Source organism: Neurospora tetraspora (assembly GCF_033439725.1).
Source record: "Neurospora tetraspora strain CBS 560.94 chromosome Unknown B0H65scaffold_2, whole genome shotgun sequence".
In the NCBI taxonomy this organism is placed as follows: domain Eukaryota; kingdom Fungi; phylum Ascomycota; class Sordariomycetes; order Sordariales; family Sordariaceae; genus Neurospora; species Neurospora tetraspora.
The window spans coordinates 6,448,564-6,474,156 of NW_026944384.1; the positions used below are offsets into that span (position 1 = coordinate 6,448,564).

At 47.3% G+C, this 25,593-nt stretch overlaps 7 protein-coding genes and 1 non-coding gene across 8 annotated transcripts; 2 read left to right on the forward strand and 6 right to left on the reverse strand.

Moving 5' to 3' along the window:
- Positions 1-4,146: 4,146 nt before the first annotated feature.
- On the reverse strand, positions 4,147-5,983 carry B0H65DRAFT_143828 (uncharacterized protein). The gene is made up of 2 exons (XM_062820976.1): positions 5,882-5,983; positions 4,147-5,820 (listed from the first exon to the last, which is right to left on the reverse strand). Exon 2 carries the CDS (start codon positions 5,661-5,663, stop codon positions 4,287-4,289), a length of 1,377 nt encoding a protein of 458 aa, XP_062685366.1. The 5' UTR covers positions 5,664-5,820; positions 5,882-5,983; the 3' UTR covers positions 4,147-4,286.
- A 5,959-nt stretch (positions 5,984-11,942) lies between these two features.
- Positions 11,943-12,244, reverse strand: B0H65DRAFT_459871 (uncharacterized protein; the record flags this gene model as incomplete). Its single annotated transcript, XM_062826489.1, has 1 exon — positions 11,943-12,244. A coding segment is annotated over exon 1 (227 nt), but the record flags the coding sequence as incomplete, so codon positions are not given.
- A 1,587-nt stretch (positions 12,245-13,831) lies between these two features.
- On the forward strand, positions 13,832-13,927 carry B0H65DRAFT_t106. Its single transcript has one exon. It is a non-coding gene; the product is annotated as a tRNA-Glu (tRNA).
- A 369-nt stretch (positions 13,928-14,296) lies between these two features.
- B0H65DRAFT_143908 (uncharacterized protein) lies at positions 14,297-15,021 on the forward strand. Its single transcript, XM_062820977.1, has one exon. It carries the CDS (start codon positions 14,581-14,583, stop codon positions 14,830-14,832), a length of 252 nt encoding a protein of 83 aa, XP_062685368.1. The 5' UTR covers positions 14,297-14,580; the 3' UTR covers positions 14,833-15,021.
- Positions 15,022-15,211: 190 nt separating this feature from the next.
- On the reverse strand, positions 15,212-17,521 carry B0H65DRAFT_418492 (uncharacterized protein; the record flags this gene model as incomplete). Its single annotated transcript, XM_062824147.1, has 6 exons — positions 15,212-16,003; positions 16,054-16,365; positions 16,501-16,767; positions 16,897-16,980; positions 17,059-17,249; positions 17,335-17,521. 6 exons carry the CDS (start codon positions 17,519-17,521, stop codon positions 15,212-15,214), a joined length of 1,833 nt encoding a protein of 610 aa, XP_062685369.1.
- Positions 17,522-18,693: 1,172 nt separating this feature from the next.
- B0H65DRAFT_459876 (uncharacterized protein) lies at positions 18,694-20,035 on the reverse strand. The gene has a single exon (XM_062826490.1). It carries the CDS (start codon positions 19,833-19,835, stop codon positions 19,020-19,022), a length of 816 nt encoding a protein of 271 aa, XP_062685370.1. The 5' UTR covers positions 19,836-20,035; the 3' UTR covers positions 18,694-19,019.
- Positions 20,036-21,477: 1,442 nt separating this feature from the next.
- On the reverse strand, positions 21,478-22,825 carry B0H65DRAFT_521040 (uncharacterized protein). Its single transcript, XM_062828739.1, has 2 exons — positions 22,524-22,825; positions 21,478-22,451 (listed from the first exon to the last, which is right to left on the reverse strand). Exons 1-2 carry the CDS (start codon positions 22,739-22,741, stop codon positions 21,848-21,850), a joined length of 822 nt encoding a protein of 273 aa, XP_062685371.1. The 5' UTR covers positions 22,742-22,825; the 3' UTR covers positions 21,478-21,847.
- A 335-nt stretch (positions 22,826-23,160) lies between these two features.
- Positions 23,161-25,516, reverse strand: B0H65DRAFT_547057 (heterokaryon incompatibility protein-domain-containing protein; the record flags this gene model as incomplete). Its single annotated transcript, XM_062829484.1, has 3 exons — positions 23,161-23,955; positions 24,017-24,478; positions 24,539-25,516. 3 exons carry the CDS (start codon positions 25,514-25,516, stop codon positions 23,161-23,163), a joined length of 2,235 nt encoding a protein of 744 aa, XP_062685372.1.
- Between the last annotated feature and the right edge of the window lie 77 nt (positions 25,517-25,593).

Below are 25,593 nucleotides of genomic sequence, written 5' to 3' on the forward strand. Positions count from 1 at the left end.
TAAAAATTAGTTTAAAAGTAGGAAGTTTTATTGTTTATTAATTTTAATAGTATTTCTAAATATATTTAAAAATATATTAAAACCTACGAAATTATAATCAGCCTAGATAAATCCCTAAGAATCCTTAAACCGTTCCTAATTTATCGCTTTATATAAGGCTTAAATAATCGGTACTCCTAATTTTAGGAAAACCTTTTTTAAAATAGTCGCCTTTTACCCGTCCGGAAGAATAATAAAATTATTAAAGGGGGCATTATTTTAGGAGAAGTTGTTTCGAACGTTAAAATGTCCGAAATAGAGTATAATAATTAAAAGGAATTAAAGGAAAAAGAATAAAATGTATTCTATATTATTAAGGCGGCTATTATAAATGGTAAGCGAAAGGTTATTTAGACTCCTTGCAGCGTATATAACGACCTTAGGCATAGCGATGAACGCTATTTTAAGTAATATTTTAAATTACGTTTATAATCTAAGGAATTATACTTAGGGAAGTACCCAGTAAAGTAATTCTAAAATTAAAACGGCTAGAAGGATTCTACTGATAAGTAATAATATAATTACCTATCGGCCGGGAATATTAATCCTAATATTTCTAATACTAAAAATTTATTTTTTATTAATAAAATTAATAAACTTTACGCTAAGTAACGATGGACTTAGAAATCCCCCCGTCCTTCTATTCTTTAAGACTAATTTAAGTATATTGATATTAAGCCTTCTTCGGAGCGGTTAAACGTAATAACGGCTTATAATATACTACCCGCTATTGTTATACCCCCTAAGGGGTCTACCTATAATTTAATTATTATTACCCTTTCTATTGTAAAATAGGTAAATTCTTTTTTAAATTCTTTAAAAGACTTTTATATCTTCGATATTAATACTATTAATTACTTTATTTATTATATAAATAGTTTTATTTCTTCTTTTCTTCGCCGTTATAATAGCTCTGTATTAAAATAAATTATTATTCTCTTTTATTAAACCAAATTCACCTACAAATATTAATTATATTTAGTATAATCCGTTATATGTTTATAAAATCGTTTGCTAAATTCTATTATTAATAAAAATCCCTACGAAGCCTAATTTAGTAATAAACCCGACCTTTCTTATCTCCGAATATTCAGTTTACCCAGATTTTACTATTTAATTAAAAAGAATTTCTAAGGTAAATTTAACCATATTAAATCCCCCTATCGATTATTTAATTATAATAGCTCCCGGATTTATATTGTACTAATTAATAATAATCGAATTATTATTTTCAATAATATAGTCTTTAATAAATAAATCTCTTATATTACGGACTATACTATTTTTAAATATTTTATAGTCGTTAGCAAATATAAAGCAACATTATACAGCCTACCAGCAATCTTACCTAATCTCAAGATTAGGGGAATTTTATATTTTAAGGGAGCAATTTGTTTAAAGAATCCGCCTATTTATTTGAGGGGAAATTCTAATATGCTTAAACTATCGGATTTTATCTTTATTATTACTCCCGCCCCTAATAAGACCCCTAAGCCGCTGGCTTTACTAAAATTATTATTTTTACCGCTATTTTCACTATTATCGTTACTTATATAAGATTATATCATTATTGGAGGCGCTTTAAACCTTTATAATTAACAGTACGTTTAAAATATTATTAATTATTACCCTAAATTATAAGTATTACTGCTTTTAATATTAAACCCTAATACTGCTATTTTGTTATTCTATACCTTCGTTAATATTATTACTAATGATAATATTTATAATACTCTGTTTAAACCGAAAAATTATTTATAAGCGTTATAAGATCTTTATTAGCTAAATTAAAAGTAAGTTATAGATAATAAATATTAGTCCTTAATAAATAATGAAATTTAGAATTTAATATTAATACCCGCCGGACGCCGTATTCTATCTAGTAAATAAATATATAAAATTAAGACTGGTATTAATGGCGAAAATATATAATATAAGGCTAAATAGGTCGTTAAAGGCTTTAAATAATAAAAAGGTATTAATTATAATAAAATATTTATAATTATAATTAAGTCTTTAAATTATGAATTAATCTTTATGATTATTATTATAATTAATTTAGAATTCGAATAAATAAATGTCTATATAACTTTTCTTTATAGTAAAGTAAAAGAAGAAATCTTTATGGAGTACTCTCCGGGTTTCAATTAGGATTAAAAATTTATATATTGCTTTAGTAAAGTATTATATAGCCTAAAATAGTTACTACGAATTTAATATAATATACTATTTAATTTTTTAAAATACTTTAGTTTCATACCCTTTAATATAAACGACGGAGTATTTATTAAAAAATATATTTATATTATAATTTACGTTAATAATTTACTTATTGTTGGCTTATTTAAACCCGAAGTATAATTATTAAAGGATACCCTTAGTAAGCGCTTTAAAATAGCCAATATAGGTCTAGTTTCATTCTATTTAAATATAAAAAGTATTCGCGATCGCCCTAATCGTACTATTCGCCTCTTTTAGAAAATATATTTGAAGAAGATTATTAACCAATTCGGACTTTTAAAAAGCTAAATAAAATAAGACGCCTATATAAGCGTCTAAAATTAAAGAATTAATTAAAGATTTTAAAGTCAATAATGAAATTACAACTTAATACGCTAACGCTGTCGGTTTATTAATATGTATAATATTTAATAATTATTTAAATATAATATTCGTTATATCCTTTTATAATTAATATATAATTAAACCTACTATAACGTATATCGGCGTAATAAAACGGATTTTTAAATACTTATGTAGTACTATCGGATTTAAATTAGTATACTTAAAAAATGAGAACGAATTTCTAATTGATTTTATAAATGTAGACTAAGGTAATAATTCCTAAAAGCGACAATCTACTTCCAGCTATATATTTAACGTCGGAAACGCTATTATTAATTAGAATTTAAAAAGAAAAACTATTATAGCCTTATTATTATACAAAGTAGAACTAATAGGGTAAATATAAGTTATTAAAGAAATAATTTAACTATAACAGCTATTAAAAGAATTAGACGAATAGCCCGCATTAATAACTATTATTTATAATAATAATTAAGGAGTTCTAACTTTAATAAAGAACCTTAAACTTTACGCAAGATACAGTATATTAATATATAAGAGTTCTTCTACCGCGAAGAATAGGCCTTCAAAGAGGTCGATTTTAAATATATTTTTATTAAGAAGCAAATCGCTAACAAATTAATTAAAATATTACCTATTAGCAAATTCATTAAATTTTATAACGCTTTAAAACTTCGCTAAATCTATTTTTAAATACCCCGTTACTACCTTACTTCTATTAATAAAATTACCTTCAATAGCTTCAATACCCTATATACTCTATACTCCATTATATACCCCTATATATTAAACTATTTAATCTTAATATTATCCAATTATTACCATCTTTCGGGTTTTTTATATTAATTGCCTTTATAAACCTACCGACTATTAATCTAAATTATATATAATTAAACCAATTAAATTACCACTTTTCGATTTCTATAAAATTCATTTGTATAATATTTACTAAAAATCGATTTACGAACTTTCTTCAGTTATTTTTAATTTTTTCACATCATTCTTATTATTATTTTATTTAATTTAACAAACTAGTTCTAAATTTATTACTAATTTTATTATACCTCCTATACCCAACGAATTATATCCGTTTTTTTATATAAATATAAACGTTTTAATTTCTCATATCGGATAATATAGACTTTTTTTACCTATTAGGTTTTTTACTAGCCTGTGCCCAATATATTCTAAATAATTTCGTTTTCTCACCCTATTTGGTTCGAGAAGGAGTATTGAATATTAATTATATATACTACTAATATTCCTACATTACATATCGATCCAAACACATTTCCCCAACTCATATATCTAGCTATATAAGGATAAACTCTGCCGTGCATTCCTTCCTTTCTTTTCTTCTCTTCTTTAACCAATTCAAGCATTCTCAACCTTACTCATCTACCCTCGTATTATTGTGCACTCAGTAGATTTCAACAGCTAATGTTCCCAAAGAACCGCCTGTATGCAGTGAATACCGTACGCAGCCTATGGGAGGTGCAGGAGAGATCCGGAAGCGACTTACCCCACTGAGCGCTGGATACAGTGTGCGGTCTTCCATGTGCTTGGATGCCTGCAGTGCATGGCGGCTGAGGCTCTGGTTACCTCCAAAACCTAAAAGGGACTTCATTTGGTATGGGCTTCCCGGTGAGCCTGGAGCAGGGCTAATATCGTCGATCCTCGAGTGGCACATTGGGACCATAGAATCCGCCTCCATTTGCAAGACATGCGAGGCAGACACCCCCACCATACACTTGCGTGTGTCGTTGCCAGCCGTGGCCATCGTCATCGGTAACAGATATGATTTCCCCATGAACCTCGATTTCGTCCTGGTGCTGATTGCCGACCGAAGCGCGATGTCCCACATGTCCTCCAACGAATTGATAGTCTTGGGGAACTGGTGGAGGTGGCGGGAACAGTGGTGATGATGACGGATAGCTGGATGGAGAAAATGCTGACGAAGATGTTACAGTAGTTGCAGTTGATGATGAGAAGCTGCTGGTGGGTATAGGTATGCCAACCGGCACGCTCTTCGTGTATGATCTTCGACGCGGTATCCCCGTCGCCTCGGCAGGACTCGAGCTGAGGATATCAACAGACGAGGTGTGACCGATGTAGTCTGGATTAGGCTGATGGATAAAGCTTACATCCAAACCTCGTGGAACTGATGCAGCATAGGTGGGCCGACGATCTTGAAAGGCGAAGGCCGTCTTGTCGAGAGTTGGCGGTGTCAGAGGTGGCGGAGGTGGAGGTCTTGTGAAGTGCAGTCTAGGTTCACCAACAGACACACCATGCAACCCGTCATCTTGCCTCTGAACACCATCATAGCTCAGAGACTCCGCAGTTGACGTCCCAATCCCATCTATCTGACGGTGTTGTGTCTGCAGATGTTCTTTTCCCCTCCCCTCTTCCCTACTCGTTGAACCTGAGCTGGTTGTTCCTTCGGTACTGGTAGAGGTCTTGGGAGGTGGCATATGTTTCCGGAGCCGATCGGGAGTCGAACTCCCTGTCATCGAAACCGAGGAAGACGCTTGCGGCCAGAGACATGCCTCATACTTTGAACTTGAGGTTGACTTGGCCTTCTTGTTGACAGCAAGTGATGCTGTTGCTTCGGGATCACTTCGATCGCTGAGTTGACCTTTGTCATGGCCATCCATCGCCTGTAGATGCTCAGACGCGCGCGGGACTTTGGTGTATGCACTTGAGAGTGGATGTGACAGTTCGTTCACCGAGGAGGGCGTGGCGAGCACTAGGTATTGACTGGACTCCTTTGGATATGATCCTTCCGTGAGCTCTGGCCTAACAAGCTTTGCACAGCACAACGACGCCTTGATTTCCTTGACGTCTGGCTGGCTCCCGTAACTCGCCGAACTAGGTGTTGATGATCTCCGTCGGGGTTTGAAACACCAAATGGAGACGATAACCAGAGTGACAGCAATGCCCAAATATGCATCGACAGCAAAGGATCGCAGATGATGCTGATGTGCAGGACGTGGCTCCAACTGCGTGCTACTGCCGGCGGGGAGATTGATGGTGGGCATGCCTACAGTGCCTGTTCTTGACAGACACGTCGAAGGATTACCCGATGTAAGCGCAGCGCACAAGTGAGGATTATGCCCACTGTAAGATTCGCACTCGGTGGTTGGCCAGCTGTAGGTACCGTGGACGTGCCAGATACATGTAAGACGTCCACTTAGCCTGGATACCACTGTTAGCGACTCAGCTTGACCTGGCCAAGGCTGTTTCGACGACCACTTACCTATTGGTGCTCTGTGCAAGAAGAGACTGCCACCTTTCTGACCTGAAACACCACAACCTAGGTCCTGGTATATCCGGGCTCAGAGCGTATATCTTTGTAGGGAGGAGGTAAAGGAATCCGAGGAATAGTACCCGTATTGGAGCTCGACGGCAGGTTGTGGAAGACTAGAACCGCAGAGGATACCGAGGATGGGGACTTGTACGTTTGAGTTGAAGGGTGATCATGGCGTCTTATATGGGTTGGCCTGTCTGTTCTTGCCTCAGCCCTTTTTTTCAGACGGACAGGGAATCCCATGCAAGTGTGCATCTGGGAGGCATGTCATGGCAAACGCGTGGAGGTGTAACGCCAAAGGAAGACTGCCCGGAGAAAGAGAAATGTTTGAAGAGAAAACATGGGTCACAAGCAAGGGGCATCTCATCTCAGCAGGGGCTGGATCGCACTAACGAAGATGGGTTAATCAAGGGACTGTCAGCATCCTCGTGCTTTCTCGGATGGGACAAGGGTCGAGGAAACGGGCGGCCCAACTCGGACCTCCGATATCGACCGTGTCTCGGGCATTGGGCTGGTCGGTGGTTGAGGTGAAGAAACGGGTACCCTATGCTTTGACGAGTTATTTGGCGAACATACAGGCGGTGACATGTCGACTAGCCGGCTTTTGCAAATCCGTGGTAGGCTGCAAGCAGGCATACTTCTGTGATAGGCGGCAAATACTCCCAGCCCTATGAGCCCTTTGTCCCTTGCTTAAGAGACAGCTTCAGCTTGGCATAGGTCAACCACCCGAGCTTCATGTGAACAATCCATGCAAGGGCATCTGAGGACAAAGTCCCGAGAGATGTGCTCCATCGTCATTCCAGCTTGCCCGGCATGTCCCATGCTCCATTGGTCCTGGCTCATTTCACCAGACATGTGGACTTCAGCCCTAACGAGTATGGGTGACATCAGGAGAATGCGGGGGTTTCAGTAGGTCGCCGATGTGAAGCTTTGATGGCACCGTGACAGTGATTCGGTGACAGTTTGGTGTTGATGGAAGCCCAGACAGTACAGCGCCTGAAGATCACTGTGTCCAGTGCACAGACGTCTGTATGCAGTAGCACGTTCAACACGCCCAGTGTTCCCAGATCATTGGTGTTGTTGCCTTGAGACCTTATCATCGACTGATGGGTACATGGGCCGAGCGGTTAGGTCACTGGATCGGCGGCGGCACTGATGTACCGATTCCCTGGGAGAGACAGGGCACTAAACGCCAACCGATATTAGCGTACAGTGGCTGGACTGTTGGGCAACGTAACATGAGGAGGGATTGGGTCATGGTTCGTACAGAATGCGAAGTATCATGTTGAACAGGCGCGTGGCGGCTGGACAGGCAGAAGTGGGAAGAGTCCGACCTTGGTCGGGTCCGAGTGAAAACGAAAAGAGGGGCTCTTTCCCCAACCTCAGCTTCAAATGCACGCTGTCGGTGGGGCTAATTAGCCCATGGGTGCTCCTTCCCACGAGCCACCACACTCGAACACTCGTGATCGTCGTGTTGTTTCTCGTGAGGTGGCAGGTAAGTAGTCTTCAGCCCCAACCGTTGTTTTCTACCGTGTCCTGCGTGTCCTCGCGTGTTAGTGGTGTAGATCTCCTCTCAGGCCGGAATTATCCGTGGGAGGCCTTTGACTTGGCAGCTGAAGAACGTGTCCCAGCCGCAAAATCTGGGAACAAAAGTCGCCACCATGGACTATGTTTGGATACCTATCTAAACAAGCGGTCTGGCATTATCTCGAACAATCTAAACGATCGGGAGACAGATGCGCAATATTTGCTCTGTTGTCGTGGTGTTAGTGCTGTGCTTTTTAGCGGGTTAAGGCGCCTCCTCAACGGTCAAGGTGCCCCACATTGCGCCATTCCACCTGCAGCCCTCCCAGGCGCTCATTCCTCAACGACGACTTCCTCATCGCAAACACCAAACTGACATTGTGACATCTGGGCTCCTCCTCGGACTGTTCTTGTCCAAATCACGATTCCTCCGCCGTCGCAAATCTTACTTTCATTTACCCCGCCATGACACATCAATCGATATCACGACCTTTGCTGCTGCTTAGTCACACTTCAGTTCACAAGTGACAGTTCGCCACACCGAGACCGAGACCCCGCGGCACTCAAGCCAACAGCAGCGGGAACGTGTATCAGATGCTGACATTTGGCGCTCGTCTATGTCGCTTACCATGCACACGGGATGCTTGTATGAATTCTGATTTCACATCTTCAATGCGAGTTTCCGGGACATGTCCGACGGTCCGAAATTTGCCAACAGTTTGACACCCTCTTCACCATCCTTCAGCCCTATGAGACACCCCTTGACAGCACCAATTCCCGACCCCTTGTCCAGTACCTATGCCATCAGGCACTCCTCTCTCCCAGTTCCAAAGCCATGACCGCGGTTCGGCGACCATATTCGCCGTCACGAAGACCACTACTACACATCATCATTCCGCTACTTTGTCTTCCAAAAGCCGACTCCTAATCCGAGGTCCAGTTTTACCAGGATACATTCACTTGGATGTCCCACATATTGCTGACGTTGAAAACTCTGGTTCAATTACGGGACGGAAGATTGTCGTTGCCTGCTGACCCTTCGGTAGTTGCTCTACCACAGTGGGGCATCTACCAACGTACAGGGACTACAGGGACTGGCCCGGATCTGTTCATCCCAATGTTTCCTCGTCAAACACCAAATCTCCTTTTCTGCGAATGTCCACGTAACCATACAAGCATCTTGACTTGGCCGCCATTTCATCAGCCGATTGCTAACATCATGTTAAGGAACAATGGCTTTCCTTTTAGCCAATCTGCTGAACCTGGGTCAATCACCCAGCCTCCACCAAAACACGCGATACGGTACGTCAGGTTTCTTGACAAGTAGCTGGATCAGATCAGTTGACTTTTGTTAGGGACACCGCTTTCAGTTCTCTACCTCGCCCCAAAGCTACATCCCGCTGCACCGAAGCGGCGCTTGACGATACCGATACAGAGGCGTCCCGCCGTCGTTGCAACGTGCCGTTAACGGCCGTATAATGGGTTAAATGTGCCCACTGGCAATTGACGACCACATCCTTCCCAATTCGGTGCTCTTTGTTTGATTCGCGGGTTCCCATTGGTTATATCCAACCATTTGGTACCCAACCGAAAAGCTTAGAGCATAGCCAGGGATAAACAGCGCTGCAGACCGTGGATTCAGCGGCTAACCACCACATGGACATATCTCCAACAACACCAAACCGCCGACCTTATACATGGCTGGGGGAACCTTTGATATGACTTCATTCGGAAGACAAGCCATGACTGGATGGAATACGACATGGGGGTGGGATTTCTCGCGGAAAAGTCAGGTCGGTACGTACCTTGACCGACAACTTGATGCCGCCTCAAGTCCCGTGTCCAGCTGAGTTCAGCTGGGGGCAATATGAGGCTCAAATTTGCCTCCCACTGATGTACACCGGGCATTGAGGCTGCGCAGCCAGAAATTGCGTATACCATAATCTTTGCCTGAAAGTATTCTCTGACCATTAGGCAGCAGGGAAATGGAATTGACGACGCGAACTATGTCCACCAACACGAGACATTGCGTTCCGATCGTCCTGCACCATGAGCTATCCAGATTCCCGGTGGCCACAAATGCTACAATGGTGATCTCGAAGAGCCGCATACGTATCTCATCCCAGCCGAGCTGTACGACACCCATTAGCTCAGTCAGCGGTGACTATGCCCATTCCGCCCACTAACAATACGGCTCAGATTTCGTTTCGTCATCACAACACAGCTTAGCTACCCTCCGACCGCCGGTTCTGACACCACGTTCATCATCTTCTCCTTAGCATCTCTCCAACGAGTGGCACCGAACAGCTTTGCCCAAGAATTACGATACGAGGTATTGCTCACCATTGGCTAATGTATGGTTACCTCAGGCATTTTCAGCGAGCCTCGAAGCGGTGAACCTCGTTTCATATACCACAGAACACATCCTATGGGCAAGTCCTCCATGTTACGACAAGCCTTCCCAGCGTGACTAGTATTCTAGCCAAGCATGAGGCCCGTGAGATTCGAGGCATCTCATGTTTCACAAACCCGAGTACCGAGTCATGACAACGCAGGAATCGGCTGTGATAGTGCCGGCATGGTTTTGGGGAGCTGGATATCGAACCCACACCATCACGCTCACGGGACTCAAGGCGGCTCGCGACGCATCCTTTTGAGCATGTGCCTCTCTCCTCTACTTGGTCGAAACCCGAATCCACGGGCAAGGTTCGCAAATTTTCGTCTGGCAGCCAATAGTCCGGTGGACCAGCTAGCCTACTGCTTCCACGCTTCTGGTCACAAGCACTCGTGAGAAATAAGCTCTGATCTCCGTCCCACTCATACGTCATACGAGCTTCAACCGCCTCTTTCATAAGACCTAACCCACAGGGAAAAGTGCTCGTCTTGGTACCCCTGTTGGGGTCACTCATCTCACTCCCGAGTAACACAGGGAACTACCCAGCTGTTCAAGTACGGCACGGTAGTCGGTACGCCGGCGGCTATGTGACCATGCGGCGCCTTGTCTCCGATTGCGGCCGGTTAATACAGGGACAGCAACGGCACTGTTATCACATAGAACCTTACATCCGCGTCACAGCTCAAGCGCTTACACAGCGGTGGGTTTTAGCAGATCGACGAGTACGCGGTTCCGGCTGGACCGGCTCTGGCACTCCGGCCTCGCTCGAGTTCAAAGCAGTACTGACGCTCGTACTACATACAACATCAACCTCACATGCACTCTTTCGTATCAATGTCATGGATGACCAAGCAGAGGAAGATAAGCATGGCAGGTTTTAGCGCCTAGTAAGCAAAGGCGTGATCATGTGTGTGATCAATAATCTCGATGAGTGACTGATCACTGGATCAGATGAGCGATGGAAGAGATCGAGATGATAGGTGGATATCCGCTTCTTGGGCTCTTGGTTTTTGATGATCGTTGTTTACAGCTAGCCTCACAAGCACGGCCATGAAGCCGGCCGGCCACCAGGTGGATCTCCAGTGGGATCTTGGATCCAGCGCTCACTTGATCGGTTAAGACTCTTCGAGAAATATTTCCTCTTTCGGTCAGCATTGCGGTGCTGTCCAAGTCAAGGATTGGAGTGCATATGCCCTGATTTCAGCTTACTATACTGGGCGTGTATTGTACCCAGCCTGAAAGTTCACTTTGTGGTTGGGCTATCAACACATATAGGTTATCACAAACATACCTACCGTATGGTTGTTGTGAAAGGATATGTCGTACGTTGAACAATCGAACTAGTGTCTACCTCTCAAACGACTTCAAAGCTATCAAATTCCATTCCATTCTTTACTGTCTCGTCTGCACGCGTCGAACCTTTCCTGAAATATTGCCACATCGATAAGTGAAGGTCAGGTAATTCGAAGTGAAGAAATACCATCGCTTAAGGAGGTTGCTACACGTACCTAGCCCTAGAGAGCTCTCAGGCTACCTAGCTACCCCTAATACCAACACGTTCTTACGATCTCATCGACCATAATTGATAGTAGAAGAACCTCTGGTTAGCATTGACGGGTTTCTTCTCCGTATGCCCGTAGCTTCTACCCCTCTTCCACCGCCTTCCTTCGTTCTCTTTGATCCAGTTCGTCTCCTCTCCAAGCCCTCCTTTGCTTCTTCTCCTTCTCAAGCTGCTGCTGCTGCTGCTGCTGAGCTCTAGCGACGGGAGCCGGAGCCCTATCGACGGGAGCAGCCCTAGCGACGGGAGCGACGGGAGGAGCCATAGCGAAGGGAGCCGGAGCCCTGGCGACGACGGGAAAAGCCCTATCGACGGGAACTCTAGCGACAGGCATCGCGTTCCTAACCCACTTCCTAATACCCCTCTGCCACATGTTACGATCCAATAAGGGATCACTTATGTAAGCAGCTAGATAGACCAATCAGGAGCGCCGCAGAGCCGCAACCGTAATAGCGGCGCAGCGGCGCCCTTCTGAAGGTCGGTATATAAGACGGCCTCCCCAGGCCTCTTATATTACGGCTCTTCAGCAAGCAATAGCTTTCACAATTGATCAGTACCTTTTGGCTACTACTACCGTTGTTCTTATTCCCAGCGATATACTCCTGTGCTTGTAACGGTTCGTCACACCACACCCAAGCTTGAGAGTCGTAACACTCTCCGCACGGAAAGACTATCTCTACACAGTCCTTACGAGCGAGGTCCGACAAAACAGGCTTCTTGTCCTTATCCTCCGGCTTGCAGTACAGCGCGGTGCCGACGGCGCACATGTGGCCGCAGACGTAGAGGAGCGGACCGGCGGGGTGGTCCTGGTACTGGTAGGTCGAGTTCCACGGGGGGGTGGGGTTGTAAAAGTTGCGGTTGGACATTTTTTTTGCTTGGGGTTGGGAGGTTGTGGGTAGGGTTGTGACTTGTCAATGAAGTGACTGGAGGTGTGAGCGTGAGGTGACCAGAGGCAGGTATGTGGGAGTGTGTGGAGAGACACTTACGTGGAGGTTATACCTGGGGATTGAATGTATGAGGTTGATCAAGGTAAGGTACCTAGCGAGCGAGTGGCGGTAGGTAGGGAGAAAGTGCTGAAGTAGATGTGCCTTTTGCTGGCTGCAGTAACCGAAGTCGTGATTGTTGTGGTTGGTTGCTGCTGAGGACACGAGGAGACCAGACCGCTGCCGAGTGTCGATAGCGCACCGAAAGGGCGTGATGGACCTGTTACTTGTCAGTGGCTAGAGAAAAGAAGAGCAAAGAATCCACGTCCTACGAGTACGAACCAACTACTTGTCTGTGGTCTAAATTGTTGTCTGTTGGAGGCGAGAACGCGACAACAGAAAAGTGTGTGATCTTGGAGCACAACGGATGAGGACTGCAGAAAGAGAAACCTCGGGGCAGCCTAAGTGGAAATACCAGGAAGATAGTGCCGGTGAATAGGAAGCCCACCTCAGTAAATACCTTAGGCACCCAGGGCACGGACTTCCAATATCGCCCTTACTATTATCCGTGCCTACAACTACCAGACGGTACAGGTGACTAAAGGTAACCTTCGAGGTCAGCGGTCATGGGCCTAGGCCGTTACAAACGTCTAATAACTAGGTACTTCAAACCTTTAATTCCTTCGCGCTCCAAGCACGGCCTGGTATAGAGTGATGCGTCTCCAAACTTTCAGCCTTCACACCTATTCCATCTCAACCTCAACTTCAACTAAACGTTTCAAATGGGTGAAGGTCACGCTGTTCAGACTTCCTTCAGTATGGAGATTACAGTATGGAGATCATGTGAGGCAGGTATTGGGACTTTGTATGTCTTGTGATTCCAGCCGCCTGTCTGCTGGCTAGGTCCAACTTCCCATCACCACACTCACTTATCAAGTTTCTCCCCGCGTCCGTCGGTAGCCTCGTCTTCCCTCTGAATACAGTCATACAACTACATCGTATCGCTTGCTTTTGTGCCATTATCTTGACTCTCAAATCTCTCAAGAGCATGATAACAGTGCCAAAGACGAGTGTGCGTCGACGCCTTCCAATCTGGGCACATGTGTACCAGTCTCTCAAACAGTGTCATCGTTTCCCTGTAGGTGGTCATACGTGTCTTTCACTTCTGAACTGTTGGATGGTTGCTTTTGGTGGAAGCTTGAAGGCGTTCTGAGATGAAGTCTGTGACGCAGGGAGTGGCCGTTTGAGCTTCCGACTCTGGAGCGAAGTAGGTGTATTGCTCACCATGAAAGGGTCCAAAGCCTGGCATGCAGCATCTGCAATCTTATCAGTGACCGCATGAAACGCTGACTCGCTCCTTCCTCGTCAAATCCTCAATAGACCAGCCAGCCAGAGCAAATCAACCCCGCACCTTCCGTCTTTACCGTACATAGACACACAATACCAACCACGCTTTATAGATTTCCTCTTTCCTTGTTAATATTAACAAATACAATGAAACCCCGCTGGTGTAGCGGTTTAACACGGCGGTTACTCGCAAACGCTATCGACTATACATCGTGCCGCAGACTAGGGTTCGAGTCCCTGGCGGGGTATTCTTTTTTACTTTTATCTCCCTTTTTGATCTCTTGCACATCGTGTTAAAGCAGTTCAAGTTCTTGTCAACGTTGAGCATTGAGTGCGTCACCTAGCTGTCCAGAACACCTGATCGTGCCTTGCTCAGCGTCGCCTGTGATCTTTATCACCTCGCTATCACTTTCATTCTCTCATCATGAGGGGAACGATCATTACGACGTATGCGTCAATGATGAAGCTCTTTCAATGACAAATTACTTGATACGCAAACAACGTCACAGTGGCTCAGACCACCTGAAACAAGCACTCTATGGCTCAGTTCAAGCAACAGTCTCGTAGTATGGTGTTGATCTCAAGTCTAAGACCTCAAGTTTGCTCTTCGAAGTGAAGTTTCAACCTATTCCCAGCTCCAAGTCGTATCGACACTTGGAGACTGTTAAGTAGACGCAATCTTGGTCACTCCCCGCTTCTACTGCCTACTAATTATGCGTCATGATGGCCTTTTCTCTGGGGTTCACAAAGCCATCTTCACATTTCCTTTGCCTTTAACTCCCATAAAAAGCCCATTAAGTCCTCCCTTCCTCGTTTCCCCTTGGTAAGAAACCCATTCCTACTCCCACCGTATCTTTCCAGACTCCAACATTACCCCGATTTCCATTCGCAAGTCTACAAAATGTCCACAAACGCCGTCCCAAACGCCATCCCCATCCGGCAAATCACCATCACCTTCCTGTGCGGACACACCCTCACCAGAGGCAGGACCTTCCATGGCTCTACCTCCCAGACTCCTAGCGCCCGCATATCCCCGCCGGGTGCGGTATCACCTCTTCCGCGTAACTATGCGTCCATCCCGTGCAGGTCCTGTAGAGACAATAGAATTTGGGTGTATGATCGGTTCAGAAGAGTGTGGGTCAAGAACAAGTAGTGGTTGGGAGTAGGGAAGCTTCAGAAGGTCGAGAAGTAGGTGGTAGCTGGTTGGGTCTTTGATTTGTTGCAGGGAAGTGGGAAGGGGTGAGACCGTCGATTTGGCTTGGTTGCGCTGAAGATATGAATGTAGAAATGCACGAAGAGCGTAGGAAATTGCAACTGAGAAGTGCGTTGTCCTTGAGATCAAGTTTGCATGTGAAGATGCTCTTTGTGAATGCCCGCTTTTCGTAGATGATGTGATTGTTTCAAGCCGTCTTGTGGTAATATGATGCCTGATGTGCACAATCGGTGGATGACAGGTAGAGACTTGAGAGTGAAAGGAAGCGGTAAACTCGCTACCACTCTTGCACCACTCTTCCTTCAGCGAAGACATCACGTTATAGCAACTCCCCTTCCTTTGGCTCCCGAACAAGCCCCGACTTGGTAAAGCCAAAAGCCAAACGACCCGTACTCTCCAGCACACCATACTGCAACGTTGGCTCTAGTTGTTTCCTATCAGCTTCAACAACCTTTTGACCGACTTGCTTTGCCAGTTTCTCAGCTGAAGCATTGCTGCTGCAGTTGGCAAAGATTGTTGAGAGTTCGAGCTCAATGTCCCCATTTCCTGTTTCAGTGGAAGGATCCGGACCAGGGCAAAGAATCGCGTTTGCGAGCTCCAGCGGGCTCATCGAAAAGCTTCTCCCCATCTTCCACCAACCCCAGAAAAGGATCAGTGTCGCCAGTAGCCCAAGCACGCTGATTATGATGCCAAGAATGAGCGATGGAACGCTAGCGGCGTATTTTGCGTGGACTAGATGGCTGATATATGGAACCGTTTGGTTCAGTTTCTTTTCCGCCCCCGCGCGGACGGAGATGCGAAAGGCTAGCTCGCGATAGTTTTTGATAATATAGTCCATCGGGCTCGTATAGTATTCTAAACAGTAGTCATCCGATTCTAAGCTCTTTCTACCTGCGAAGAAGATTTTGGGTAGGACTTGTTCCTGGGCAGTTGTCGAAGACCACGTGTGCGATGATCCCGTAAATGACATGTTTACCTCTAGTTCTGACTTGAAAATGGCTTGTCCGATTCTTTGAAGCGGCAGTATGGTGGTTTCCGTAGGGACCCAGTCACTGTTTTCTGGTGGTGAGGGCACAGTCATATTCCTAGGTGTTGTAGGTTGTTCGACATGCTGATCAGAATCAACAAAGTAAAGCCATGGAAGAAATGCTTGGGTAATACATACAAATGTCTCAAGGCAGAGTCGTCTTTCCAATTGTCTGACTTGAACGTTGCGATGTCTCCCTTCAGATTGAGATGGTAGTTGATTGACGCGGGAACAAGCTCACATACCTCTTCAATCAGCTGACCAGTGCAATCTTGGGTGTTCTTTCGTACTGCGGTAATAGTCAACGATTTTCCATAGTTGAAGGAGTCGCTGACTATAACATTGGTTTTGAATAGGGTGATGCTTGTTCCCCAATTGTCAATGTCCGCGAAGTCGTATTTATCCGTGGCTTCCGAGGTACAGTTCGTGACATTAAAGCCAAAAGCCTTGACAGACGGTCAGTTACGTCGCCATGGTTGAGGTCTATTTGAAGTTCTAAACCATAACGCCCACAAGAACAAGCACTAAATGGTGGTGGTCTTTGTGAGCGGCTATGGCACTCACTCTTGGGCTGTACTCACTTGAATTTCAAAAGAGCAGTCTTGACACTTCTCCCCGCCAATGGTAATTTGAGTCTTGGACAGAAACTCCGCAATGACAGTTGAGAAGTGAGGGTGAAAGTAAACCTGCGTATGGCTTGCATCTGTGGTCCCGCCCCAATCATTGTCCATATCTGGCTGCACCTGCAGATCGATCGTGCCTCCAGCAACTGGCACGTTGACAACAAAGGAGGCTCTTTGTATCAGAGGGCCACGAAGGAGAGTTGTAATTGCGACTAAGATTGGACACTTGGAATATTAAATCCCCAGTTAGCTAGTGTCATATCTGATGAAAAAATCTTTGATGTATCTCCCAAACAACCCAGCTTGAAGAAGCTAATATTGGGGGAAAGGAGATGCCAACTTACCGAGGCTAACGCGAGTAGCTTTTCTGAGACAGATCGCTTTGAGAGCCCCAAGAATACCGGTAGATCCCATCCAGTAGTAATGTAAGCTACTGATCTATAGTTTTCCGAAAAGAAGTTAGAGACAGGTCACTCCAAAGAGCACAGCGATAATGGATAAACGCGAAACACCCACTCTCATTTCTCCCATTACCGCTTGTGTCCAGAAAAAGACCACAGACCCTTTGACGAAAGATATGGCCATCAAAGTATTAGCAACTGTCGAGGTATAAGCCAAGAGAACGCCAGGTTGTCTGACGCCGGACCACCATCCATCCACTGGTGTACCCTCACTCAAGAGAATAACAGCGACGGCAATTGCAGTGCCTAAGCATGTTAATTAGTGGCAACCATCTTACAGTGCGCAAAGCGCAGAGTGACATTAGCGGAGGCAGTTAAACGTGAGACTCACAAGCTATGCTCAACATCATAGGGATGAGACCAAAGATTGGGAATCTTCTGACAATTCCTGGCTTCCACTTTGATACTTCACGATTTGCGGTACCCTTCTCGGGGGTAGCATTTGTCGCGGTACCGGCAAAGAGTGCTTGTTGCTGAGGTTGAGTCTGGAGTGGGATTGTTTCGGATGAGGATTCCATGGCTAGCTCGGCGGTCGGCATCACGACCTAGAAGGGCTTTGGAGGCAATAAAGCAGTCAAAGGAAGAAGTGGGGGACAAGGTTGGCGATAACGCCAGGAAAATGGCGGACCAGACACAAATTTATCTGCCTGTCGAGTTCCGCAGCAATAGAAAAAATAACCACGGGACCTTGTCGTACCAGTTGTTGCAAAAAGTGGTGGGTCTGAAACTGCATGTCCTTGCTACCTGTAAGTTGGGAGTATGTGACTTGCGCAACTTTCACCGAGTAAACGAGGTGTCCAAGACACAAGGGCTGTGTCGTCGTGTGTACAACAGGGTGTCACGTCCAGTCTCGGTGTGCTGCTATCAAGCCCAACCGAGTCTCTGGCTTTGAAGCACAAGGCCGGGTAGTAGTCGGAAAAACATGGCGGATACTGGCGTCTCGTGTGCCTGGCCATCATCCACATCGCTGCCCTCGCACGAAGGAGCATGTGTTCGGGTTCCACGAGCGATCTATCAATTGCCCTGAACTCGGCTATCCACCGCTGGGTACTACAACGATGATTGCTTTGCCACAATTGGAGACAATAGAAGCTGGCATATTTGTTGAGGAGAAGCGGAGAAGAGGTGTCTGGTCTCATCTAGAGACATTTTGTGATACGTCAGCAACTGTGCTGTAACATTAATATGCTCTAGGCTCTCTCCAGGCAGTTTACAATTCTTACCTGCATGTATCATGACCCAGTTGACTGTCTTCAACATGGCTCCAAACCTCCAACATGGTTGTGGTTGCGGGGGACAGACGGCCGACTCGACACTCGCAGATTGGAGCGGATTCTATGTTGATCATTGGTGTCACCGGAGTCTTAACGGCGGAATGTAAGGCAATTGGAAGAGAAAGCAATCATGGCGATGAAAAGGTTGAAAAGAGAAGCTGAGTATGCCCCTCGAGAATTGCAATGATTACGTAGTAGAGGGGGAACTTGCGCAATGGTGGGTGACGACTGCGACGGCTGAATAAGATGCGATATTATCGCCTGCCCTTTCTTATTAGCGGGGCAGCTGATAGCTGGGTAACTGGGATTGCCAAAAGCGCCGATGTGCTGCACAGGCCATCTGGGACAGTATTTGTACCTGAACGACCGCGCCTCCTTTTTTCTTTCATCTTTCCCCCCTTTATCTTTCTTACTGTCTCGGGCTACATCATGCATCCTTTACTTCTTTTCTTCGCTTCACAAATGCCAACTTCAATGTCATACACAGGCTCCATGGCATTTTCTCGCAGCTATTGCACGATCGAAAACATGTCTCCGGTTAATTAATCGCCATTTATAGCGACAAGTCCAGCACCTGTTACGTCGCTAACACCAATGCACAGAATTTAATCGTCTCGAGGATGGTGTCGCATCATATTCACTTCGGGCTCTCCGCCACTCTTTAGCAACAACACGTCGGCCCAGCTATCTCATTCTCGCTGCCGCTCCCCGGTAGTTAACCAGACTGATCTAAAGGGCGCCGCTACTCTGACTCAACCTTCACTTTGACCTCCTCCTCCTCCTCCTCCACCTCCTTTTTAACCTCCTCTTCAGCCTCCTCTTCCACCTTCTCTACCACCTCCATAACATCCTCCTCCTTAACCTCCTCTTTCACCTTTTCCACCACCTTCGCCACATCCTCCTCCAAGATCTCTCCAGCCTTGTTCCAAATCTTCTCCGCCTCCCTTACGAGTACCTCTCTCAGTTTCTTCATGACGTTCCCCTTTACCTTCTCTTTTATTTCTTCTATTATGTTCTGATGCACCTCTTCTCCCATCAGGGCCTTTATCTCCTCTTCCAGTATCACCCGCACGTCGTCCCTTATATCTTCTTTGAGGTCCCTCTTTGGTTCCCCTTCTACTTCTTCCTCTGCCTCATCCTTGACGCTTACCACCTGCTCTGCAGGGGCAGGTACTGACGCTGGTGCTGGCTGATGTTGTACTGGTACTGGTGCTGGTGCTTGCTGGTGCTGTACTGGTACTGGTACTGCTTGCTGCACCGGTACATCCTCCCGCTCTAGAGCAGGTCTCTGCACCTGGTCCTGACCCTGTTGAGCGCCGATTTGCGGGATCCAGCCAGTCCGGTATTCCGGCGCAGCGGCCGGATTGGCCACGTACCTTCCCTCAGTGATGCATCGTTGGCAAGGGTAAGAAAAAGGAGTCCCGTGAACAGAAGTCTGAAACTCTACGGCAGAGCAGTTGTTGTATAGACAGGCGCTTCGTTGACGAGCTGATTTGAGGTGGCGCATGCTGTGGCCGCAGACGAAGGTATACTCGTTTTGATAGAGGACGTAGCACATGATGGCGGTGGCTGGGGTTCGAGGTTTGAGGTTTGTGTTTGTGTTCTGTGGTAGTTAGTCGTCAGTCTTTATAACACTCTTGGGATACTCAAGTCGTCGATGGAACTACTACACTTTAGGTAGGTTAGAGGAGGTTGTGACTACTCTGCATTTCAAGGCTCTTGGGGAGGGCTAACTGTCGTGTAACAAGCATTTGGGATGGAAGAGATGATATTCAGCTATATACACCGGAGCCAACCATCTGGCTGGGTAATGAAAGCTTCTGGACCTGGTTTGCAAGGGAACTTTTGCTTTGCTTCTAGTACAGTCCAGGCACCACATCACGATGATTCTTCCGCCTTTCTAGAGCTCGGTACATTTGAGCGAAGGGTGCTGGAATGACAAGAAGCCTTGAGGCAATGCCAAGTTCTTCCGTGTACATGCGCCGATGTCCAAATCCTTCTACGGGAATCCAGGCCAGACGAAATGCAACCGCATGCATGTTAATACCTCCAGAGACGACACTAGTAACTCCAAGCACGAGCACTACATCGACATCCCACAGAGACGAACTCTTGGGAAGCTTGGAAAAGAAAGGTTCGGGCCGGTTTGAACTTAAATTGTCAATAGGTAGTCAACACTTTCAAAGAGTCTGGGTTGCTGGCATAATGAGCTCAAAGCACGGCTCTGTCTCATAGTGACAAAGCCACAACCACAGCACACGGCACGCATGCAAACAACAATTCATGTCCCAGTCCCACGTTATTGAGTTCATTCAGCTCGTGGATACAGACGGCCGTCGGGGAAATGAGGCTTGCATACACGTGGTGGCCAAGCACATGGTTTCTTTGTCTGGTGTTTTACCTTCCAGATGAGCTGTCAGTTTGGAACTATCTATTCTGGAAGCTTTCTCTCTCCGAGTTGTGATATCTTGTTCTTGGCGTGAAAGCGACTTCTTGAAGATAACGCAGATGTCCGGTTGTTAGAGGAACCATCAATGGTTTTCGAAACGGTATGCATTGTTGACCGGAGACCCCGAAGAACTTGGAATATGGACCTTTCTACGGCTCGAGTTCCGGCAGTCGGGTTTTGCCTCGCAAAAAGAATCTTTATAAGACTCTTCCGTTGTCTCTTGTTCCCTCAGTGATTTCTTTCCATCGGTGTTCCAGTTCCATTCTCTTCTCCCTTTGGCGGCGTTCTTTTCCACAGAGTCCACAGACTTTGTTCTTCTTTCTTATCCTTCTCTTCCTCTGTCCTACCTTTCTTCACCAAGCCCATTTATTACCAAAAACCGCCGGTCGGTTCCTTCCTCTTGCCAAACCGATAACATCCTCCACCAAAGCGCAGTACCACCCACCACATGCACACCGTAGTCAGAAACATGGAGACCTCCAGGGCCACGTTCATCATCTGCCGCAACGAGAAGCGCGGCGCATACGAGAAACCACCAGGCCCAAAGCCTGCCGGTCCTAGCACTGGGAAATAAGCCAAAGAGGAAAGGCGCTGAAATGATATGATCAACATTGTCGCCGTCACGTAAGTCCCAAATGCTGCGTTCTTCACGGGCTCCGCTAATACACGAAAGTCTTTTATCCCTTCATCGACGTTCTCTTTCTTGGGTCACTCGGGTCTCGACGTGATTGCGGGCAATCAAGTCCAAAAACACCCCCTTTCTGGTCGGCGGAACGACCGGGAAATGTCATTCGTTCACGACATAGCATATAGACTTGCAATATAGACAACATAGAGGCTGGCGGGCCGTGCGCTAGCAGCACAGGAGCTTGATCAAGACTTTCATCTCTTATCTCTCTCAACTCAGGGGCATCCAGTCTTCAAACCACACGCATCGATGCAATGTGAAGTGGCCCCCCCCCCCTGCTTTCCAGCCCTAACCCTGTACTTCGTCCTCTGTGCTTCTCCCAGGGGCTGCAGTGCTGCCTCCTAGACTAGAGGTAACCTTGCAGTCACCGTCCACCACTGTCCACTTGTCTCCTCCTCTAACCCTCTGATTACTTCGTTCCCTCCACCTTTATTTAAAACTTCAACCCCTGTTCCCTAAATGCCCTAACAGACCCCTCAAAAACCTCCCTCCTCTTCCCATCCACCTCCCTCCACCCCTTCTGCTCCTCCACCCACACCTCATCCCTCTCCCCCCTTTCCAACTCCCCCCACGTGAAATCCGCAAACTCATCCAGTTCCATTCCAATATCCCCCAGCCCCATCTCCACCAAGTCCTTCTGGATCGAATGCAACTCCGTCTTGACCGCCGGCGGCATGACCTCGATGACCTTGATATGCCTTGTGTGCTCTGCCTCGGGGCCCGTAAGCTGGGCGCGAAGGGACCAGACGAGGGAGTGCGCGGCGGCTTTGGTGGCGGAGTAATTGGCGCAGCGCGGGAGGGGGATGACGGAGAGGCCGGAGGTGACGACGATGATGGAGGCAGGACGATCGGCCTGGCCGAGGGAGATGAGGTGGGGGAGGAAGAGGGTGATGAGGTGCAGGGGGGCGAGGTAGTTGGTTGTTAGCTCGACGGAGTGGGAGGCGAGGTCGATGGCGGTGGGGTTGGTGAACAAAAGGGTTTTTTGAAGGCCGGCGTTGAGGAGGATGGAGTCTAGGCTGGGGTAGGTGGTGGTTATGCTGTGGGAGGGTTAGTGGGAGAACGGGAGGAAGGGAGGGTGGGAATGGGGGAAATGGGGGGAGAAAACGTACTGCTTAACCCAGTTGGGGAGGGCAGAAAGGTCGGAAATATCGAAGGGTTCGGCGGCGACCTTGTCGGAACCGTGCTTCTTGACGAGGTCGTCGAGACGCTCCTTGCGGCGGCCGACGGCGATGACGAAGACACCACTGTTGATCATGCGCTCGGCGAGCGCGAGGCCGATGCCCGAGGTGGCGCCGGTGATAAGGACGGTCTTATAGGGGAAGGGCATCGTGATGATGGTGCAGTGATGGTTGATGATGTGAGTTGAGCTTGAAAGAAAGATTTGGCGAAGACATTGGGTAAATATCGAGAATAACGGCAGTTCAAATGTGTACATTAACTCCTAAGTCCGAGGATGTGGGGTCCGTCCGGTTCGGCAGTGGTCAATAGTTCGGTCCGCTACCTAGCCTGTGGGGCGGGATGACCTCACAACTCTCTGATGATTACAGATCGTTATAAAGCCAAAATGCTGAAACCGCCACTAAAACAACCCTGTGTCGCTCGGGGAGCACCATATATTTCCTGTGCTGTTGCAATTTTGAGGGTGCGAGAATGATGTGTTGGCGGGACCAGCTCAATCATGCACTGGCTCGACTGGGTAAACTTAACGCCGAAGAGATGGAAGGACACTAACAACCTCTGTCGGCCTTACTCCAAATGCACCACCCTCTTTACCGGCTTCACCTTCTCAAACTCAACATCACTCTGCACCCTAACAAACGTTCTCCTCTCTGCCACCTCTCCCCTTCCATCCTGGCTTTGGACCCAATCCAGCACAATCATGTACACTGTATCCTTCACAAACTTGCCGTCCTGTGTGTGCCTCAATCTCTCCACAACCAAACCCTCATACTCCCCCGTCTTCAACGTATATGGATGAGGAAAGTTCCTCTCCGAGACGATACCAAACGGTTTCTCCCCCTCATTCCCCGGCTTCGTAAGGAACGCTTCGCTGAATGGTTCCGTACGAATGTAGAACTTGCAAACGTAGCCGTTGACGGTTAGTCGTTTCCCCTCGCAGCCGACAAACTCAGGAACCATATCACTCGTCACCTCCCGCCCTCCCCGCCCTCTTCCAACAGTCACAAGCGAGCCATCTTGCAAAGAGGTCTGGCCGAAGGTCACATGGCCCTCCCAACCGCACCAACTCCACGACGGAAACCCCTCTCGCCTTTGCGGGCGGGCGATATCCCACGGCGGGGAGTCCTTCTGAAGCCTCTTGGGTTCAGGAAACGCCCAATCGTGGGACCAGCCTAGTGTAAGAGGCAGTTCGCGCAGGGGAAGACCCCATTCGAATCCGGAGGGGAAGAGCCGGCGCTGGAGGGCGGAGAGCAAACCTAGACAGGCATTGAGGGAGTCTGAAGACCGGGACATTTGACGGCGGGTGTAGTCCATTATGAGGCCGGTGTAGAGGAGGATGCGTTGTGGGTTTGTCACGGAGATCTAACGGGTCCATCTGTTAGCTGGGAAGCGGCGAAAAGGGGAACGAGAAGGGGGAACTGACGTTGGTGTCAGTGAGGTTAAACCCATTCATCAACTGCCTGAAGGAATCCATAGGTCTGTTCGACAAGTGGCTATAGCAGCTCGGATCATAGGCGTCTGGGGCTCCGGAGCGCTGGCACGAGATGCCAAGCTGTTTGTCCGAGAAAAATAGGGATCGCTTGGAGAGCATGCCTTCCTGGAAGGTCCAGGCGCGGGTGTCCCATGTGGAAGCAGCCATTTCGTCTTCGACTACAGCGGGGATGGTGAACAGCTTGCGGCCGTTAATGGTCTCTTGAAGCTGCATCTCCCGGGGGCGGGTGACTCCGCAAAGGCCAGCGTTGGAGTCCTGGCCGGAGAGAGCTATGAGAGTTACGGCGGCGCATTGGTAGATGAGGTCCATCATGGCGAGTTGTTGGGTCTTTTCGGCTTGCTCTTGGACAGAAAGTGTTTTCCAGGGTTTTTGGTTGATGCAAAGGGCGTCGACCTGTGCCGTTGTCAGTACAACAGATCGGGCTCAGTGGACGGAGCGGACGAGGTCACTCACCCAAAGATACTGTTTACCAAGCTTCCTGGTGACAGTGATGGAGTCCTCAATAGTCTGCGGCAGAGTTCTCTTCTCAAGAGCCCCTTCCTCCGGCATGACGCGGCCCCATATATAGCTAAGAGCCACATACTCGCATCCTTCCGGGTAAGGAACCACCTTGCGCTCAAAAACATCGATCATCTTGGTTGTGAAGAGCTCTTCGGGCTTAGTGGAAATGCAATACTCCTTGTGGTTCTTCCAACACACATCAAGCCCACTCTTTGCAAACTCGAAATCGACGAAGGGCTCAACCAACCGCCCATTGTACTCTTGCCGGCCAGGAAACGTGTCTTCAGTAGCCAGACAGATGGCCGGACCTGTCATCTCTGGGCTACGAACCCCCGGTTCGCCATCCGAAAAGAGCAAGGGCACCTGAATGCCGTGGACAATATGGCTGAGATGGCGCAAGCCCAGGAAGATAGCGCTTTGGGCCCTGGTCTTCTCGGGGAGGTACTCCCAGCCGGTATGTCGGACATAGGCACGGTAGGGGGTGAGTCTCATGCCTTTGGTGTCGGGACGTATTCCTTTGGTGGGCATAATGCGGTAAATGAGACGGCAGAAGGGACAGGAGGCGGATAAGGTGAGCGATCCGAGTTCACCTAAGTCGAGTTCGGAGGCCTTCAGACGGAGGAAGTAGTCCCGGAATCCATCGTCGTCTTCGGGAAGGAGGCCAGACGGGAGAGGCTCTGCAAGCTCGAACGCTCTGAGAGGGTTGTAGTCGGTGCATCGTTTGCAGAGCGAGCTGGGCTTGTCTTGAAGCTGCTTCAACAGTCTCTCATCTGAGGGGGATAGAGGGGAAAGCTCGTTGAACTGGTCTTCTGATCCCAAGAAGTCCGCTTGGTTGGTTTCAGCTTGGGACTTCTTGACGAGGGGACAGGCCGTTGAGGCCGGCTCGAGCTCTCGGCAAAATATGCACAACCTGAAGTCCTGGGAAGCCATTGAAGGTCAGTTGCATTGGTTCGTGTAAGCAATGAGGGTGAAGAGGGTGCAGGCTTACCAGTCCTTAAGAATTTCGA

Excerpts from the sequence above, each read along its gene's own strand:
- B0H65DRAFT_459876 (XM_062826490.1), bottom strand. The coding sequence starts at position 19,835 with ATGTGCTACGTCCTCTATCAAAACGAGTATACCTTCGTCTGCGGCCAC.
- B0H65DRAFT_143828 (XM_062820976.1), bottom strand. The coding sequence starts at position 5,663 with ATGCCCACCATCAATCTCCCCGCCGGCAGTAGCACGCAGTTGGAGCCA.
- B0H65DRAFT_521040 (XM_062828739.1), bottom strand. The coding sequence starts at position 22,741 with ATGCCCTTCCCCTATAAGACCGTCCTTATCACCGGCGCCACCTCGGGC. Across the intron at positions 22,452-22,523 it reads CTCCCCAACTGGGTTAAGCA|CATAACCACCACCTACCCCA; the intron begins GTACGTTTTCTC and ends ACCCTCCCACAG.
- B0H65DRAFT_143908 (XM_062820977.1), top strand. The coding sequence starts at position 14,581 with ATGTCCACAAACGCCGTCCCAAACGCCATCCCCATCCGGCAAATCACC.